This window comes from Lithobates pipiens, unplaced genomic scaffold (assembly GCF_037356315.1).
Source record: "Lithobates pipiens isolate NorthernLeopardFrog02 unplaced genomic scaffold, aLitPip1_a1.2 Scaffold_28, whole genome shotgun sequence".
Lineage (NCBI taxonomy): Eukaryota > Metazoa > Chordata > Amphibia > Anura > Ranidae > Lithobates > Lithobates pipiens.
This window is the reverse complement of record NW_027507789.1, coordinates 227,691,513-227,710,980: the sequence shown is the minus strand read 5'-3', so window position 1 is coordinate 227,710,980 and position 19,468 is coordinate 227,691,513. Positions and strand designations below refer to the sequence as shown.

Here is a 19,468-nt window from a genome sequence, read left to right as displayed (position 1 = left end):
AGATACATTTTGGTGAGATACGACACAAAGTGACACCAACATGACCGTGTGAACTACACTGTCCACTGCAATGCATATAACTGACACGGAGCGGTGACCGGTGTTCCTCAGGAAACGCTCGCATTGAACGATGGTGTAAACTTAGACTTACATGGTAAATCTCATAGGAGATTATAGTGATTGGGTTTCCATCTACTTCTATTTCCCTAAAAACAACAAAGTAAATGTTTATTTCCCTGTGAAGTATTTGTTTGTATTGCAGGATGCAACAATGTAATTATTTATTAGAGAAAACCAAACACTTCATCATCAGAACTAGGAGAATTCCAGAATTGACAAAAAAGAAGGATTAGGGAGACGAAGCGTCTTGTCGAAGTATGTAGAAGCCCCCCATAGCACCGAGCCTGCCTATAAAATGTGATGACAGATCCCAACAGCTGAGGACTGCGAGACTCGCCCAGCCCCTTCCCCGACCCCAGCCAAAAATCCCTGACAGACACACACACCAGTAGATGAGAGATCCCTACCAAGAGCAGGACAAGTCTCAGACCCCCTGAAGACTCACAGACCCCGGGATCTCACCACCACCACCACCACCATGCAGGAACTTAAAGCCCTGAAGATCCGGATCGCCTTCTTTATCACCCTGATTGGGGTGTCTCTGATGCTGGCTGCCATCATGGGCAACCATTGGGCAGTCATGAGCCCGAAGGTGGACGATTTCACCCAACCCTGCGAGGTGGCCCACTTCGGCCTGTGGAAACTGTGCACCAAGAGGATCACAGTGGAGGGCAACGATGTGGTGAGCACCCTGTGTGGCCCACTCAGTCTTCCTGGAGGTAGGTTCTCTTTATATACAATATGGATACATTGACATGTCTATAGGATATTCCTGGGTCCTCTCAGACTAGGAGCACTGGGTTGGACCACTAGTCATTGAGTTAGATGTGGTGAGCACCCTTTGTGGCCCATTCAGTCTTCCTGGAGGTAGGTTCTCTTTATTTACAATATGGATACATTGGAGACATGTATAATATCATCCTGAGTCTTCTCAGACTGTGAGCACTGGGCATTGGGTTAGAGATGGTGAGCACCTTGTGAGGCCCACTCAGTCTTCCCGGAGGTAAGTTCTCTTCATTTACAATATGGATACATTCAGATATCTATAGGATATTCCTGGCTCCTCTAGAATTGGAGCAAGGGGCAGTGGGTTGGACCACTGGTCATTGGGTTAGATGTGATGAGCACCCTTTGAGGCCCACTCAGTCTTCCCAGAGGTAGGTTCTCTTTATTTACAATATGGATACATTGAGATTGACATTCCTGGGTCCTCTCGGACTGGAGCATGGGGCATTGGGTTGGACCACTGGTCATTGGGTTAGATGTGGTGAGCACCCTGTGTGGTCCACGCAGTCTTCCTGGTGGTAGGTTCTCTTTATTTACAATATGGATACATTGGGATGTCTATAGGATATTCCTGAGTCCTCTCAGACTAGGAGCACTGGGTTGGACCACTAGTCATTGAGTTAGATGTGGTGAGCACCCTTTGTGGCCCATTCAGTCTTCCTGGAGGTAATTTCTCTTTATTTACAATATGGATACATTGGAGACATGTATAATATCATCCTGAGTCTTCTCAGACTGTGAGCACCGGGCATTGGGCTAGAGATGGTGAGCACCTTGTGAGGCCCACTCAGTCTTCCAGAAGGTAAGTTCTCTTCATTTACAATATGGATACATTGAGATGTCTATAGGATATTCCTGGGTCCTCTCGGACTGGAGCAAGGGGGAGTGGGTTGGAGCACTGGTCATTGGGTTAGATGTGATGAGCACCCTTTGAGGCCCACTCAGTCCTCCCCGAGGAAGGTTCCCTTTATTTACAACATGGATACATTGAGATGTCTGTAGGATATTCCTGGGTCCTCTCGGACTGGAGCACGGGGCATTGGGTTGGAGCACTGGTCATTGGGTTAGATGTGATGAGCACCCTTTGTGGTCCACGCAGTCTTCCTGGTGGTAGGTTCTCTTTATTTACAATATGGTTACATTGAGATGTCTGTAGGATATTCCTGAGTCTTCTCAGACTGGAACCACTGGGTTGGACCATTAGTCGTTGAGTTAGATGTGGTGAGCACCCTTTGTGGCCCACTCAGTCTTCTTGGTGGTGAGTTCTCTTTTTTTAAATATGGATACATTGAGACAACTATAATATATTCCTGAGTCTTCCCAGACTGGCGCACTAGGAATTGGGTTGGACCACTGGTCACTGGGCTACATGTGGTGAGCACCCTCTACTTCCTTGTGGTAGGTTTTATTTATTTACAATATGGATACATTGAGAGGTGTATAGGATATTCCTGAGTCTTCCCAGACTGGCGCATTGGGCATTGGGTTGGACCACTGGTCATTGGGCTACATGTGGTGAGAACCCTCTGCGGCCCACTTTCCTGGTGGTAGGTTTTCTTTATTTATAATATGGATACATTGAGAGGTGTATAGGATATTCCTCTCACACTGGGAGCACTGGAAATCGGGTTGGACCACTACAGAGTGAATGGAGTATAAACAAGTACACTATTCTTGCAACACCAAATTTCCGACAACTTGACCTTTCGGAGTGATTTACAACGTGGCTGGTAAACCTTTCCAGAGCAATCACAAATGACTAAACCCGGCCACGCATGTTACAGTCCAGTTGTATAAACTTCTTTTGATAGCAATATATCAGCAGTGTGAACCCACCTGATTGGACATGCTGACAAGAGGGTTTAAGTCGGACTAACGCTACGTATTTGTTGAGAAATCAAATGCAGAAAACATTCCATAGATTTCCAGCTTGGTGACTCAATTCCCTCCCCCCCCCCCCCCCTCGTCTACATATATCCACCTAACATTATAAATAGTATATGTGTCCACCAAGCTATACTTACAGTAACACACTGAAGTCCACGAGATGCAAAATATACAAACATAGAAGAAAAGATTCACACAAATATGAGGGGTGTACTTACTTTTGTGAGATACTGTGTATCGTTCTATCTTTTCATGTGACAACACCGAAGAAATGACACTTGTCTACAATGTAAAGTAGTGAGTGTACAGCTTGTATAACAGTGTAAATTTCCTGTCCCCACAAAATAACTCAACACACAGCCATTAATGTCTAAACCGCTGGCAACAAAAGTCAGTACACCCCTAAGTGAAAATGTCCAAATTGGGCCCAAAGTGTCAATATTTTGTGTGGCCGCCATCATTTTCCAGCACTGCCTTCACCCTCTTGGGCATTGAGGTCACCAGAGCTTCACAGGTCACCACTGGAGTCCTCTTCCCCTCCCCCATGATGACATCACAGAGCTGGTGGATGTTGGAGACCTTGCGCTCCTCCACCTTCCGTTTGAGGATGTCCCACAGATGATCAATAGGGTTTAGGTCTGGAGACATGCTTGGCCAGTCCATCACCTTTACCCTCAGCTTCTGTAGCAAGGCAGTGGTGGTCTTGGAGGTGTGTTTGGGGTGGTTATCATGTTGAAATGCGTTAGTCGTTCGTCTGTGTTCATGAAATCGACATCCGATGGTTGGTATCACTGTAACGTCCTGTTATCAGGAGTGCTAGCTCTTCAAAAGCAGAAAGAACGCTTGTTTCTGTTTGTATTTTATCTTATGTGAACTGGGAACTGTTCTGTATCTCCCACAGCCAACCAGATTCAAGCTTTTTTGTTTCCCATCTGCCAAGTGCATGTGTGAATCTGTTGGCAGTGAAGTAACAGAAACAGTTCATACTGCAGGCAAGCGGTAAATGAGGCTGCATAGGTCTCTGATGTATAGATAACCGGATAAAATACTAAACGTTAGGCTGCTAAAGACAAGATTTAAAGGGACAAAGCAGAAAGGGGCGGGGCCCCGACCAGTCATTCCAGATTTTATTGCAGAATATAATAGCTTTAGAATTTGAGTCGCTTCAAATGTCCTCAGTATTTCCCATTGGATGTTATACATTGAAGAATTTTCTGTGGCCACACCCCCTCTCCCCCCCTTAGTACACGCAGTCCTGTAGGTGATGAGTTTGGACCTGTCTCGGGTCTATCAGTGTACCTACCCATGATGCCCACTCCGTGCCGGGTCACCCAACGTTGGGGCTCTGAGATCCAATTTGAGGATTATTCACTAAATAATGACCTATTATCAGCAAAGCATAAACTGTGGCACATACTCTATACAGGGGGGCCCAAGACCAGCTTTCTGGGTAAACAAGGGGATGGCTTTTGCATGCTGTTGTATGAAAAATGCTATGAAAACATTTAACGTTGGGTGCCAGAGAAGCAGAACAGGCAACCGAAACAGACTGAACACTGCACAATAAAGTGGCCCTGTCGGGAACTTTACACTTTTGTATTATGTGAATGACACGCCACAATACACAGCAACACAATCATTATGTGGAAAAGCTCCACCTTTTATCATTAAAAAGCTGTCCTTGTGCTCCAGTCTGTGGCTTTGCCTAGGCTAAGATGATGTCATCAGTCTGCTGCAGGCAGGAGGAAGCATTTCCTCAGTCTCCCCTCCCCCAGTGATCACACTGTACATTGTAACTTTGTAGGAGGAGGAGGAAGCATTTCCTCAGTCCCCCCTCCCCCAGTCATCAGACTGTACATTGTAACCCTGTAGTCAGTCACAAGGTGGGAGGTTGCAGCAGAGGATGACTATTGATATATCAGGTGGTCGGTCTGATACAGGGTTGAGCAGCTCTGATATAAAGATGATGGAGGGGGAATTGCTGCAATGTGGGCAGTTTTCCTTCTTCTGACAGTCAGAGAAAATCCCGGGCACAGGACTCGTGTTCAGCCATTGAGACGAGTGCTGAGCCCAAAGGAGGGAACATTTATAGCTGCGATCAACACATGTCCGGCAACCACAAAAATTAAACGTCTTGTAGATGTAACTCAATCACCGCTCAACCCCCCCCCTCCCCCTTCACCGCCGGAATGAGATCCATTTTTTTTAGACAGATGTCCATTTCACAAGAGACATTCCAGAGTCAGGAGAACAAGTGTGTCCCAACTATCCCCCTCCCCACAAAAGGGTCCAAATACAACCCAAGAATATAGTCTGCGTGTCATCTGTCATCATATAACAACAACTAGGAGGAGACCAGTCCATATAAGGAAACTACAACTTTATATATACACCATGTCGGGTGTAATTCTCGGTATCTGTTCTTATTCTGTATGTCGGGTGTAATTCTCGGTATCTGTTCTTATTCTGTATGTATGGACTCTGCACAGTACTACTTCTCTTGTCCTGTATGTCGGGTGTAATTCTCGGTATCTGTTCTTATTCTGTATGTATGGACTCTGCACAGTAGCACTTCTCTTGTCCTGTATGTCGGGTGTAATTCTCGGTATCTGATCTTATTCTGTATGTATGGACTTCTGCACAGTACCACTTCTCTTGTATGCCGGGTGTAATTCTCGGTATATCTTCTTATTCTGTATGTATGGACTCTGCACAGTACCACTTCTCTTTTCCTGTATGTTGGGTGTAATTCTCAGTATCTGTCATGTCAAATGTCATGTTACAAGAAGACTCCTTTCCATAAGTCTATACTTCTCCAACATTTCCTAATTTCCGAACCGTTAATCCATCGTCACTCGGATAACACCAAACTTGCAATTTTACTAGAGCTAAAGTGTTCATTATGCATGGCAACTTTAGTCCTTGCATGCCATTGATAATACTTGACTACGGTAATGATGATGTACATTGTCCCTCTGTCTACACGGTGTATTGTTGGGGGGGGGTGTATTGTTGGGGGGTGTGTATTGTTGGGGGGGGGGTGTATTGTTGGGGGGGGCACCATAAAGGCCGTCTGAGAAACTTGGGTTTTACAACCTTTGGATCCCAACTTTGGCAGCTACTTCCTTCCAGACTTCACGGCTTCCCCAACAATCCACCAAGAAATTCTCCATGGACTCCTCCCGACTACAGCCCAAAGGGCAGATCCCTTCAGATGTGGCCAGACCTTTCATGTTCCCCCTCAGATACACCTTCCCATGGAGAGACAGCCAGGCAATGTCATGAAACTTTGAGGGTAATCTGGGGCTACTTTAAGCTTTCCTCCATGACAGCTGTAGTGCCGTCTCTGAGTACAAGCGGAGAACAGAAAAAGGTCCTACAGATCCTCTGGTATAACAACTTCCTTGGGCTTTTTTCAAGGTAGGATTTCTCAATCCCCCACCTCCTCAGAGACTTCAGAGCTGGGTCCAGATGTGGTGGGAGATAACCCCGAGCACATCTCTTGCTCATGAGAGAACCACCCGGCATCCAGGACTCTGCACAAGGCAATATCCAGGAGCTAACACTGTTTACCCACGGAGGGCCAACACTGGAGTCCAAGCACCCAAAATTAACTCTTTTATCCCCTGTACACACGGAAATTCCAACGGAAAATGTCCGATAAATCCGACCGTGTGTGGGCTCCATCGGACTTTTTCAGTCAGAATGTCCGACCAACAAAGTTTGATAGCTGGATATAAAATTTTCCGACAACATGATCCGATTGGACTTTGTCCGATCGTTTGTAGAGAATTCTGATCGGACAAAGTGCCACGCATGCTCAGATCAAATTACGAGACCAAAGCTATTGGCTACTAGCCTGAACGTAGTCCCATCGTAATGAACGAACGTCATCACGTTCGTATGCAACACCAGTTTCGGACAAAATCCGTTGGGAAAAAAATCAGAGGGATTTTTTTGGTAGGAATGTCTGACCGAGTGTACAAGGGCTAAGAAACAGAGAATCAAAAAAACACCTTAGGATTTATCATATGCAACCCACCCTCTTTCTTCAGCAGGTAAGTAACCCCTCTTTTTATTGGATTGAGTCTCCCAGAAGAGCTGAAAAAACAGACTGAAGAGCCTTGCAGAGAAAGATTCTGGCAACGGAAAAACCACAGAGACATATAGAAAAATAGGATTTAAGTTTTCAACATTGTGACCCTTCCTCTGTAGGTCAGCTTGCAACGCTTCCATCGCTGAACCCTTGCATTTCCAGCATCCAATTTCTGGGCCTCATGGGAGGCGGACACCACTACAGTGACATCATCCGCATAAGCGAATACGGAAAGAACCGAGGCATGGGGCACAGGTACCCCCTGAAATCCAGACTCCTGTAGTGATCTCAAAAAAGCATTGATGGCAAAAACATGTAAGAGGGGACTCAAGGGACAACCCTGCCTCACCCCACCCCAGCCTCAACCCCAAAGGTACTGCCTTGCAACCCATTGATAAGTGGAAAGCTCTTAGCCTTCCAGTATAAAGTTCTCAGCTAATCAACAAATAACCTTGGGATACCATACTTTAACAAAGTTGCCAACAGATACCCATGGTCAACCCTGTCAAAAGCTTTAGCTTGGTCCAAACTCACCATATACTTCCCATGCCTAAGAACCTTACACCTCTTAAAAGCTTCCCTCAAGGAAATGAGAGCACCATAAATATTCCTTTTACCGTGCCATACTGCCAGTCTGTCAATAGTGCTGGAGGAAAACAATTCAACCTAGAAAATAATATTTTTGCCAGAATCTTCCGGTCTACATTTAAAAGGGCTATAGGCCTCTAGTTCCTGATGTCATTAGGTTCTTTACCCTTTACCCCCTTTAACAGCAAAACTAATGCCGCATACACACGAGCGAATTGTCCAGCGTACTTAGTCCGGCAAACAATCCGGCGGATAGTCCGGCGGACTTTCTACCGAACGGACTTAGCCACACACGGACACACAGAAAGTCCGGCATTTGCTAGCGCGATGATGTACAGCACGTACGACGGGACTAGAAAAAGGAAGTTCAGTAGCCAGTAGCCAATAGCTTCCTTTTTCGTACTTGCTTCTGAGCATGCGTCATTCTTAGGCCGCGTACACACGGGCGGATTGTCTGTCCAACTTAGTCCGCTGAATCGTGTTTCAGCGGACAATCCGCTCGTGTGTGGGCTTCAGCTGACTTTTTCAGCGGACTGTCTGACGAACAAAGTCTTACGGAATTTCCGTAAGACAGTCCGTTCAAACTTGGTTTTGTCCGTCCAAACTTGGTTTCAGCGGACAGTCCGCTCGTGTGTAGGCAAGTTGGACGGACTAAGTATGGCGCTTGCTCAGAAAGGGTTTACACGGCCGAAGGTTGCATTGCAGTGTATAGGACGTCGTTTTTCTAGTCCCGTCGTACGTGCTGTACACGTCATCACGCACGCTTTCAGCGGACTGTCTGCTCATCGTGTGTGGTCAAGTCCGTTCATGCTAATTTTGAACGGACTGTCTGTCGGATTGTCTGTTGGGCAGACAATCCGCCCGTGTGTACGCGGCCTTAGTCCGCCGGACTAGCATACTCACGAACGTATTGTCCGCTGAAACCCAAGTCCGGCGGAAAGATTGGACTGCAAAAAATACTTTCTAAGTCCGCCGGACTTTACGCTGTAAAAGTCTGCTGAAGCCCACACGCGATCGAATTCGCTCATGTGTACGCGGCATTAGGATGATACTCTCATGGATGGAGGCATCAGGCGTTTCTCCAAACAACACATAGATACAAAATAGGGATACAAGCCCGAAACCGCCCAAAATAGGAAAGACAAGAATGGGAAATCACTCTTAAGGCCCGTACACACGGTCTGACTTTTTGACAACAAACATGCAAATTAGCTGTTTTGGAGCAACATCCGACTGTGTGTACGCTCCATCGGACAAACTTTTTCTGTTTTCATCGGACTTTTGTTGGCTCTGCGAACGGACAAACTTTCTGGCAACAAAAGTCCGATGGAGCAAAGTCCGACCGTGTGTACGCAAAAGCATCGGACTTTTGTACAAGGTACAAACACGCATGCTTAGGCCGCGTACACACGCGGGGACTGTTCGCCCAACTTTGTCCGTCAAACAGTTTCGGCAAACAGTCCGCTCAAAATTAGCATGGACGGACATGGCCACACACGACGTACGAACAGTTTGCTGAAACCATGCGCGATGACGTGAACGGCACGTACGACGGGACGCAAAATACGACGTCCTATACATTGCATTACAACTTTCGGCGTGTAAATCCTTTCTGAGCATGCGCGGAACTTAGTTTGACGAACAAGCCTACACACGAGGGGACTGTTCGCTGAAACCAAGTTTCAGCGGACAGTTTTTCGGAAATTCCGAAAAACCTTGTTCAGCAAACTGTTCGCTGAAACTGTCTGCTGAAAGCCCACACACGGGCGGACTGTCCGCCGAAACACTGTTCAGCGGACAAAGTTGGGCGAACAGTCCCCGCGTGTGTACGCGGCCTCAGAACCTATGCAAACGATCAGACTACAATACAGAAGTTGACCAAAGGTGGCGCTGGAGTCATTGAACGTCCTCTTTCGAAGTGGCGTCCGTACGTTGTGACGTCACCACGTTCGTGTTTGTTGTCAAAAAGTCCGACCGTGTGTATGCAATACAAACTTGTGGACCACGCCCTTTGTACAAAAGTCCACGGGAAAGTATGTACAAAGTCCGATCGTGTGTATGGGGCTTTATGCTGCGTACACACGATCGAATTGTCTGGCGTACTTAGTCCGACATACAATCCGGCGGATAGTCTGGCGGGCTTTCTACCGAACAGACTTGCCCACACACGGACACACAGAAAGTCTGACGTTCGCTTGCGCGGTGACGTACAGCACGTACGACGGGACTAGAAAAAGGAAGTTCAGTAGCCAATAGCTTCCTTTTTCGTACTTGCTTCTGAGCATGCGTCATTCTTAGTCCGCCGTACTAGCATACTGACGAACGTATTGTCCGCTGAAGCCCAAGTCCGACGGGAAGATTGGAGTGCAAAAATACTTAGTCCGCCGGACTTCACGCTGGAAAAGTCAGCTGAAGCCCACACACAATCGAATTGTCCGCTAAAATGCGTTTCGGCGGACTAAGTGCGCCGGACAATCTGATCGTGTGTACGCGGCATTAGACAGAATGACAATTAACAAACAACAAGGTCGGTATGCTGAAAAGGAGTTCAGACTGACCATTGAGAACCCCAGCCCAGGAGATAGCAGGACCTACATTTTTGGCATATGGTGGGGAAGTGGGTATTACAGTCATAGGAAACCTTTCCAACTGAAAGACATGTTCAACAACCCAGAGTGGGCAGATACCCACTCTACACCTAATTCTAACCCCTTGAAGCCCCGTATGCAAACAATAGGGGACATGGTAGCCATAGCGAACCCTACCTTTGAGGATACTATGGCTGCAGAAACTGGTTTCTCAGATGTCAACTTATGGCTCGAATGGATGAGGTACAATGCAGAGAAGCACAACAAAACCAACTGTTATGTATGCGGGAGGGCTAAACCACATTTAGGAACGGTGCCCCTAAATATACCCCCCGAATATGAGGCCTGCGTTCCTTAGTCTGTTCACCAACACAACCACTAACTACTCCCTGTGTGAGCATTGGAAAAAAGAATTACCCCATGTCTGGACCGCCCACCAAGGCCAACGCCACGCCTCTGCTACAACTGCGGAAGGCCTGGTCACTTTAAGAGAGAATGCCGAAGTCCCCGGAACCACGATCACAGCCAGTTTCCGTACAGGGCCACTTGTGGCCAAAGACCTGAGGACCAAATTCGCCCACCACCACATCCCACTCCGGATCACATGGACCTTCTTCCGCTAGGAGTTTCCGAGGGGGGTCCCAGATGAGTTCAAAGCAAGAGACCAAGTAGCAGCAGGCTTTGCGTCACTGATTCCCATTATCACTGTCAATAAGAATGTGGACTGGATAAATTACATCTACTATAACCAACCCCTGGGATCAGTATTTTACCTGGATAAAAGGGGGGATGGCAGGGATTGTTGACCCAGATAGGAATAGCTATCCTGGTAATGGCGGCTATAATCTGCCGCATTCTCCCTTGCATCAGGAAGTGTGTAGAAAAGGCTGTTGATCAAGCTAACCCTACATTGGTGAATCAAGAAATCCCAGATGATGACAACGATGTTTATGTAAGGCTTGATGATGCCTATGATGACGGTTATGTGTTACGCTCCACTGAGGTGTACTATAGTGATGGCAGTTGACCGAGGGGTACAAAGACAAGTGTGCCTTGCCAACCTTTAAAACATGGCGGAGGAGGTATTCCCTCTTAAACACATCCACCAAAATCAGAGCTAGGAGCTCTTTAAATTTCTTATAAAATTCAGCTGTAATGCCATTGGGTCCTGGTGCCTTCTTTTGACATAATTTATCAATAGCCCACCTAACTTCCTCCACCGTTATGTCTGCTGTCAAGGAGAAAAGTCCAAATTATCAAAAACAGGAGCTGGAACCGCCCCTAAGAACTGTGCCATCTTCTTCTTATCCAAACCCTTCTCCCCAAACAAGTCAGCATAGTATGATGTTACCACTCCCAGCATACCCTCCTCATAGACTCCTGCAAAATCCTCGGGGAATCCTTCAGGCCCGTTATTAACTTTCTAGACACCTTGTCCAGGGGAGGGCTGGCAGCCTTAGGCCTGGGGGGCGCAAGTCCAGTCAAGTGGCCCATTGAGCCACCGAATCAGCACACCATCCATGCCCACTTGTTTTTTCAATGCAGCCTCATTAGTGCCCATTAGCTCAGCCTCATCAGTGCCCATCAATGCAGCCTGATCAGTGCCCATCAATGCAGACTCACCAGTGTCCACCCAATGTAGTCTGATCACTGGGGCAGGGCAAACGCGGCGTATGGGGGGGGGTGGGATGTGGGGGTTAGCTGGGGGTGTCAGGGTCTCTAACCTGGCATCTCAGCTCAGCAGGTCCTTGCATGTCATGTCCTCCTGGGGGGGGGGGGGGGGATTCTCCTGGTCCTGGGGTAAAGTTGCTGCCAGCACTGAGCCAGCCACGAGTCTTGACTCCCTGACGCTCCCCACATCCAAGACTACAGTTGTCTCCTCTGTGTTTGGGCGCAGACTACAACTCCCAGAAAGCAAAAGTGTCCAGCCATGGCAGCCTTACCCCCAGCCCGGCTTCCTAGAGAAGGAAAAAAATGTCAGTGGGCAGCAGCCGCCTTCAACATAAGTTAGGGCGGCCGGGGGGGGGAAATTGCCACCCTGCCCCCCGGCCCAGCCTGCCCCTGACCTTGTCCCCGTTTTGCACCTCACTGTCCTCCAGAGGCTGCACAGTCTGCCCTTCAGGAGACACATGTTGTGACGGCGTGCGTTGGACTGGTTCCCAAGAGCCTGACTAGTAGAAGACTCAATCCTTCCACTCAATCCCGCCTCAAATCGGTCACGATTCCGGTACACCTCCGCCACCGGTCCCAGTTCTTCCAAAACAGCATCAATGTCCTTTGACACACCGGCCAGTTCAATGGAGTTCATATAAAATTTCCTTCTTGGGGTTGGCAGCTTTAAGTCTATATACAGAGTCAATCTTCTTCTGGATTCTGGCCTTGGCTTTTCTCAGGGTATCCATTCTTTTTACCAGGAAAGGAATTTTATCAGCCAGGTGCAGCGCAGGTCCATACTAGAGCTGGGCGATTTTCTCCCCCAAAAAAAGAAAAAAAACGAGATTCACGATTCAAAAAAAGTATTTTTTTTTTTTTTTTGATGGACACCGCGCCGGTCCTGAGGAGCTGCGGGCAGGAGTTTTTAGGCGGGGGCGCGGATTCGGCCTAGTCCACAGTGTTCGGCCTCGCGGACTGGGCCGAAGCCGCGGCCTCACCTAAAATCTCCTGCCCACAGCTCCTCAGGACCGCCGCAGTGTCAGCGCCGGTCCTGGTGGAAAATAAAAAAAAAATCAATAAAAAAAAATCGATCTGCTGAAAATTTGAATCGATTTGACCTCTCAACTCGATTCAAATCGATTTTTTCCGCAGCCCTAGTTCAGAATTTAACCCCTTCTGCTTCGCGGCTGCGGGACGCTTGAAATCTTGATCCCCCTTCCTATTACCAGTGCTGGGCTGAGGGTCTCTGCTGGGTGTAGATGGTTTCACTGGGGCAGATTGTGGAAAATTATTACCACCCTCCTCTTTGTTCTGCTGCAGCTTAGAGCGCGATGAACGTTCCTGGCCGCTGCCCACCATTACACACTGTTGTAAGTTCTCTTTAATGGTTTTCTGTACTAATGAAGTCCTTGTATATTTGCGAGGAGTACTGGGAGAAACCGATGTCTCTGCTCCACTCTGCTGAGCTTGCTGTGGTTGCAATGGCTGACTGCCATTGGACCATGCTTTCAGAAATTGGACTGTACCGGGTGGCATTATTATGTTGCTGAACTGAATTAGCTCCACTCAGAACTCAATGAGCTCCACTCCGCTGGGCTTGCTGGGACGGCAATGGCTGACTGCCTTGGAGTTGGACTTCCAGAGCTCGGACTGTGCTGAGTGATATTATTGCTTCCCTGAATAGACTGCGCTGTGTGAGCTGCACTCTGCTCTGCGCGAGCTGCGCTCTGCACTCTGCTCTGCTTGCAATGGCTGACTGCCTTGATACACGCTTCCAGAACTTGGACTGTGCTAAGCAATAATAACATGTCTCTGAACAGACTGAGCTGCAGTGCGCTGGGCTTGCTGGGCCTGCAATGGCTGGGCTGAGTTATACTTCCACAACTCTTTTGCTGAATAACATTCCCACACTGCTGATCAGACTTCCTCTTATCAGTATTATCGGTACTTTTCATACAAACATTTCTACTTCAACTTACAGTCTCTGCAGATTGTTTCCCATTCCCAGAACTCTGTCCTCCCGCTTCATCACCAACCACAGCTTCACCTGACAGGCCTTGTGTAGGCCGGAAAGCCTGGGACTCTCCTGGGAGAGATCCCAGCCAAGGGGAGCCCAACCCTGGGCTTGTACCTGACATCAGAGCAGGTCAGCACCACACAGACTTCAATTGCTCCACAAGCAGCCACACCCTCTGGACAGTACTACTTCTCTTGTCCTGTATGTCTGGTGTAATTCTCGGTATCTGATCTTATTCTGTATGTATGGACTCTGCACAGTACTATTTCTCTTGTCCTGTATGTCGGGTGTAATTCTCGGTATCTGTTCTTATTCTGTATGTATGGACTCTGCACAGTACCACTTCTCTTGTCCTGTATGTCGGGTGTAATTCTCGGTATCTGTTCTGTTTGTATGAACTCTGCACAGTAGCACTTCTCTTGTCCTGTATGTCGGGTGTAATTCTCGGTATCTGTCCTTATTCTGTATGTATGGACTCTGCACAGTACCACTTCTCTTGTCCTGTATGTCGGGTGTAATTCTCGGTATCTGTTCTTATTCTGTATGTATGGACTCTGCACAGTACTACTTCTCTCGTCCTGTATGTCGGGTGTAATTCTCGGTATCTGTTCTTATTCTGTATGTATGGACTCTGCACAGTACCACTTCTCTTGTCCTGTATGTCGGGTGTAATTCTCGGTATCTGTTCTTATTCTGTATGTATGGACTCTGCACAGTACTACTTCTCTTGTCCTGTATGTCGGGTGTAATTCTCGGTATCTCTTCTTATTCTGTATGTATGGACTCTGCACAGTACCACTTCTCTTGTCCTGTATGTCGGGTGTAATTCTCGGTATCTGTTCTTATTCTGTATGTATGGACTCTGCACAGTACCACTTCTCTTGTCCTGTATGTCGGGTGTAAATCTCGGTATCTCTTCTTATTCTGTATGTATGGACTCTGCACAGTACCACTTCTCTTGTCCTGTATGTCGGGTGTAATTCTCTGTATCTCTTCTTATTCTGTATGTATGGACTCTGCACAGTAGCACTTTTCTTGTCCTGTATGTCGGGTGTAATTCTCTGTATCTCTTCTTATTCTGTATGTATGGACTCTGCACAGTACCACTTCTCTTGTCCTGTATGTCGGGTGTAATTCTCGGTATCTGATCTTATTCTGTATGTATGGACTCTGCACAGTACCACTTCTCTTGTCCTGTATGTCGGGTGTAATTCTCTGTATCTCTTCTTATTCTGTATGTATGGACTCTGCACAGTAGCACTTTTCTTGTCCTGTATGTCGGGTGTAATTCTCGGTATCTGTACATATATTTCAGATCTCGGTAGTGTCCGCTCCCTCTCCCCATGCAGTCAGTGACCCCGGAATTTGTATCAGCCGGGACAAAGCTCTTGCTAATTCCATTATTAATTCGTCTGTCAGCAAACTCGCCTCCGAGCAAAACAGCTGGAAGCAGATCGCGGTCCCGGCATAAAACTAACCAATCACAGCCACGCATACAAAACCTCCATTCTGGATGGTGAAGTGAGACGTCTCGAGTGGTGAATTCTGAACTTCTGGCTTTAGTCGTTCAAAAGTCAAAATGATCGATTTGGATATATCAGGAAAGCTTGTTTCTGAGATCTCTGCATTCCATTGGTTAAGATTTCCCCTTCATTTCCTGTCCTGGAGACACAACAGGAAGTGAAAGGAAATTTCTTACAAAACCGGGGCGGGGGGGAGTTCCCTTCCTAGACAGATGTCGCCAGATCAGGTGTCCCCCATTAGAAGCTTTCTCCTCATTTCCTGTTCTGCTGACAACTGTAAAATGTTGGCTTTTCTTTCACTTTCTGTCTCACTGACAGTGGTGTCACCAGGGGCAAATAGTGGGGTTTATCTACCCAGCAGAGGACACAGACAGAAAACAAAGCCTAAGTACATACAAAGAGGCAATAGACCTTCATCCAATGTCTGCCAGGGGCACAATGACTTTCCTCATGTATACAACTATCACTGCAGCTCAGGTGAGTGTAGCTCTATCTGCAATCATATACAGTAATACACAAGCTGATGGGAGGGGAATATCTGGACCCTCAAAACGCGTTGGCTTTCTTTCTATAGTGGGGAAAATAATGATTTCATCCCCTGCAGATGGTGTAAGTTTTGTCCCCTTACAAAGAAATGAAGGGTCTATAATTTTTATCATAGGTGTATTTTATATGATAGAGATGGAATATCAACCAAAAATCCAGAAAAATCACACGATACAAATGTTATAAATTAAGTTGCAGTTCAGTGAGTAAAATAAGTATTTGATCCCCTACCAACCAACAATTATAGTTACATAGTAGGTGAGGTTGAAAAAAAGACACAAGTCCAACCTATGTAATTCTGCCTCTCACAGACTGGCTACAATAAGTGCTCATGTCAGTGGGCGGAACTACCAGGGTCACAGCAGTCACCCTTGCGACTAGGCCCTGGCATTCCACCACTGTCAGGGGGCCCCAGCGGGGTTGCTAATCACAGGTCTCTGAGCGGAGAGCGTGTGTCTCTATCCTCTCTCACTCCATCTGCCCCCCCCCCTCCCCTCCTGTGTGCTCTGCGGGAAGTCAATCATGAAGCTAACGAGTTCATACCTCCCGCAGAGAACACACAGGAGAGGGGGAGGGGGGAGAGAGGGAGGAGATTGGCTGTCTCCTCTCTCATCCCATGTGAGAGAGGAGAGAGGGAGAACTGTCAATGATGGCTCTGAGCTGTATGAGAGACCTGCTGAGGAGGCAGGCGACATTGATCGATGAGCACTGATAGGAGGTACTAATGAGCACTGATAGGTGGGATTGATAAGCAAGGATAGGTGGCACTGATAGGCAGAATTAATGAGCACTGATATGTGACACTTATAGGCGACACTCCCCCGCTCATAGAAAACTGCCGACACTCCCCCGCTCATAGAAAACTGCCGACACTCCCCCGCTCATAGAAAACTGCCGACACTCCCCCGCTCATAGAAAACTGCCGACACTCCCCCGCTCATAGAAAACTGCCGACACTCCCCCGCTCATAGAAAACTGCCGACACTCCCCCGCTCATAGAAAACTGCTGACACTCTCCCACAAACAGAAAACTGCTATTTCCTCCTACACTACAACACTGCTCACAGTGTTTCTAGTTTGTATAGACAATATTGCTGACACATAGAAAACTGCTGACACTCCCCCGATCATTAGGGATGAGCCGAACACCCCCCGGTTCGGTTCGCACCAGAACTTTCGAACGGACCCCAAATTCGTACGAACGTTAGAACCCCATTGAAGTCTATGGGACTCGAACATTCGAAATTAAAAGTGCTAATTTTAACGGCTAATATGCAAGATACTGTCCTAAAAAGGGTTTGGGGACCTGACTCCTGCCCCAGGGGACATGGGTCAATGCCTAAAATGTTTTTAAAAATGTCAGTTTTGGCGGGAGCACTGATTTTAATGATGATTAAAGTGAAAAAAAAAGTGAAATATTCCTTTAAATATGGTGCCTGGGGGGTGTCTGTAGTATGCATGTGAAGTGCCACGTGTTTCCCGTGTTTAGAACAGTCCCTGCACAAAATGACATTAAACGGAAATAACACCATTTAAAACTGCTTGCGGTTTTAATGTTATATCTGGTTCCTGCAATATGGTTGAAAATCATTGAGAAAAATGGCATGGGTAGCCCTCCCTGCCCATTACCAGCCCCCTTGGGTCTTGTACACATATTAAGGGGAACCCCGTACCCAAATAAAAAAAGGAAATGCGTGTGGCCCCCAGGCCCTATATACTCAGAACAGCAGTATACAGGCGGTGCAAACAAGACAGGGACTGTGTAGGTTTGTTGTGTTAAGTAGAATCTGTTTGTAATTTTCAACTGGTACATTTTTAAAGTGTAGCTCCAGTCAAAAAAAACTATTTTTAAGCTTTTTGGAAAACATAGGGAAGGGTTATCACCCCTGTATAGTTTGTTTTGTCGTCCATCTTTTTTCACCTCACTTCCTGTTGTCTCCTTCCGTTTGCAAGTAGGAGATGTTTGTAAGTTGGATGTTTGAAAGTAGGGGCCTGCCCTATATGCTCTGCAGAAATGGGGGCCTAAGGTGTTGCCACAACACTGTAAGCCCTCAAAGTGACTCTTGGTGGGCGCTGGAGCGCCCTGCTGTGAACGATTATATCAAGAATTGTAATTACATGCCATTGTTGAACAGTGGTAGAAAAATTGACCTTTGGTGGTTGTGGTGCTGGTGCCACAACCCTATAAGTCCTCACCGTTACTCTGGGTGGGCACAGGAAGGGGCCCTCCTGTGAAATATTATATCAAGAATTGTAATTACATGTCCCTGTTAAACAGGGGCAGAAAAATTGGGCCTTAGGCACTGCTGCTGGTGCCACCACACTGCAACCTCTCCCATATACTCTAGTTTTATTGCAGGAATGAGCCCTGCTGCAAAGCATTGCATCAAAAATTGTACTTAAACGCCCCTGTTAAACAGGGGCAGAAAAATTGGGCTGGGGGCATCAACCAGAACCAGAAATGTTCTTCCAACATATCAGCGGAGGAGGAAGAGGATAGACAATCAACATAACAGGACAGTCACTCAGCATCAGCATAGGCAGTCTTGAAGGGATGTGATATTTCAAAAAAATTATTCGGTTACATCAGCTTCAGGTGCTTGGTAGCTGTGGGTGATCCAAGACTGATTCATCTTGATGAAGGTCAGTCGATCAACTGATTCGGTGGACAGGCGCACCCTGTGATCGGTAACGAAGCCACCAGCAGCACTGAAGGTGCGTTCCGAAAGAACGCTGGATGCAGGACAGGCCAGTAGCTCAATTGCATACTGTGCAAGCTCTGGCCAATGATCCATCCTCAAGACCCAGTAAGCCAGAGGATTTTCATTGGGAAAGGTGTCCAAGTCTGACCTTGCCCCTAGGTATTCCTGCACCATGTAAATCAGACGCTGGCGATGGGTGCTGGAACCGATCATACCTTGGGGCTGCAGACTAAAAAATAGCCTGAAAGCATCAGTCAGACGGCCACCTTCTCCACCGCTCCTTCTGACCGATGCCTCAGCAACACGTTGTCCAGGACCAGGAGTTTGTAACCTCCCAGTCTCTGGGAACGCGTTGCACAGACCTTTCTGCAAGGCCTCCCGGAGATGTCTCATCCTCTGCTCCCTCTGCGATGGCAAGATAAGGTCGGCAACCTTACCCTTGTACCGTGGATCAAGGAGAGTGGCCAGCCAGTAATGGTCCCTCTCCTTGATCCAAAGAATACGAGGATCCTTCCGCAGGCTTTGCAGGATCAGGGAGGCCATGCAGCGTAGGTTAGCTGAGGCATTCGGTCCGGAGTCCTCTGGGTCACTAAGGACAACATGATCCGCAGCTACCTCCTCCCAGCCACGTACAAGTCCACGTGTTTCTTGGGACTGTAAATCATCCCTACAAGACTGCTGCTGCTGCTGCTGATGCTGAGTGCCAGCCTCCACCTCCATGCTGACACAATCATCCTCCTCCTCCTCTTTCTCTTCCTCATCCTCTTCCTGTGTGATGTGTGGCACAGCAGGAACACTGTCTGGATAAAGGGGGCCTTGAGAGGCAAGGAAGTCCTCCTCTTCCTGCCTCTGTTCTGCCTCAAGTGCCCTGTCCATTATTCCACGCAGCGTATGCTCCAAGAGGTGGACAAGAGGTACAGTGTCACTGATGCATGCACTGTCACTGCTCACCATCCTTGTGG

General features: G+C 47.5%; 1 protein-coding gene across 1 annotated transcript in view; it reads left to right on the top strand.

Moving 5' to 3' along the window:
- Nucleotides 1–485: 485 nt before the first annotated feature.
- Nucleotides 486–19,468, top strand: part of CACNG1 (calcium voltage-gated channel auxiliary subunit gamma 1) — a 55,382-nt gene continuing 36,399 nt past the window's right edge. The window contains exon 1 of the mRNA XM_077460649.1: nucleotides 486–839. Coding sequence (XP_077316775.1) covers nucleotides 599–839 — 241 coding nt within the window. The 5' untranslated portion in view covers nucleotides 486–598. The remainder of the gene's footprint in view (nucleotides 840–19,468) is intronic.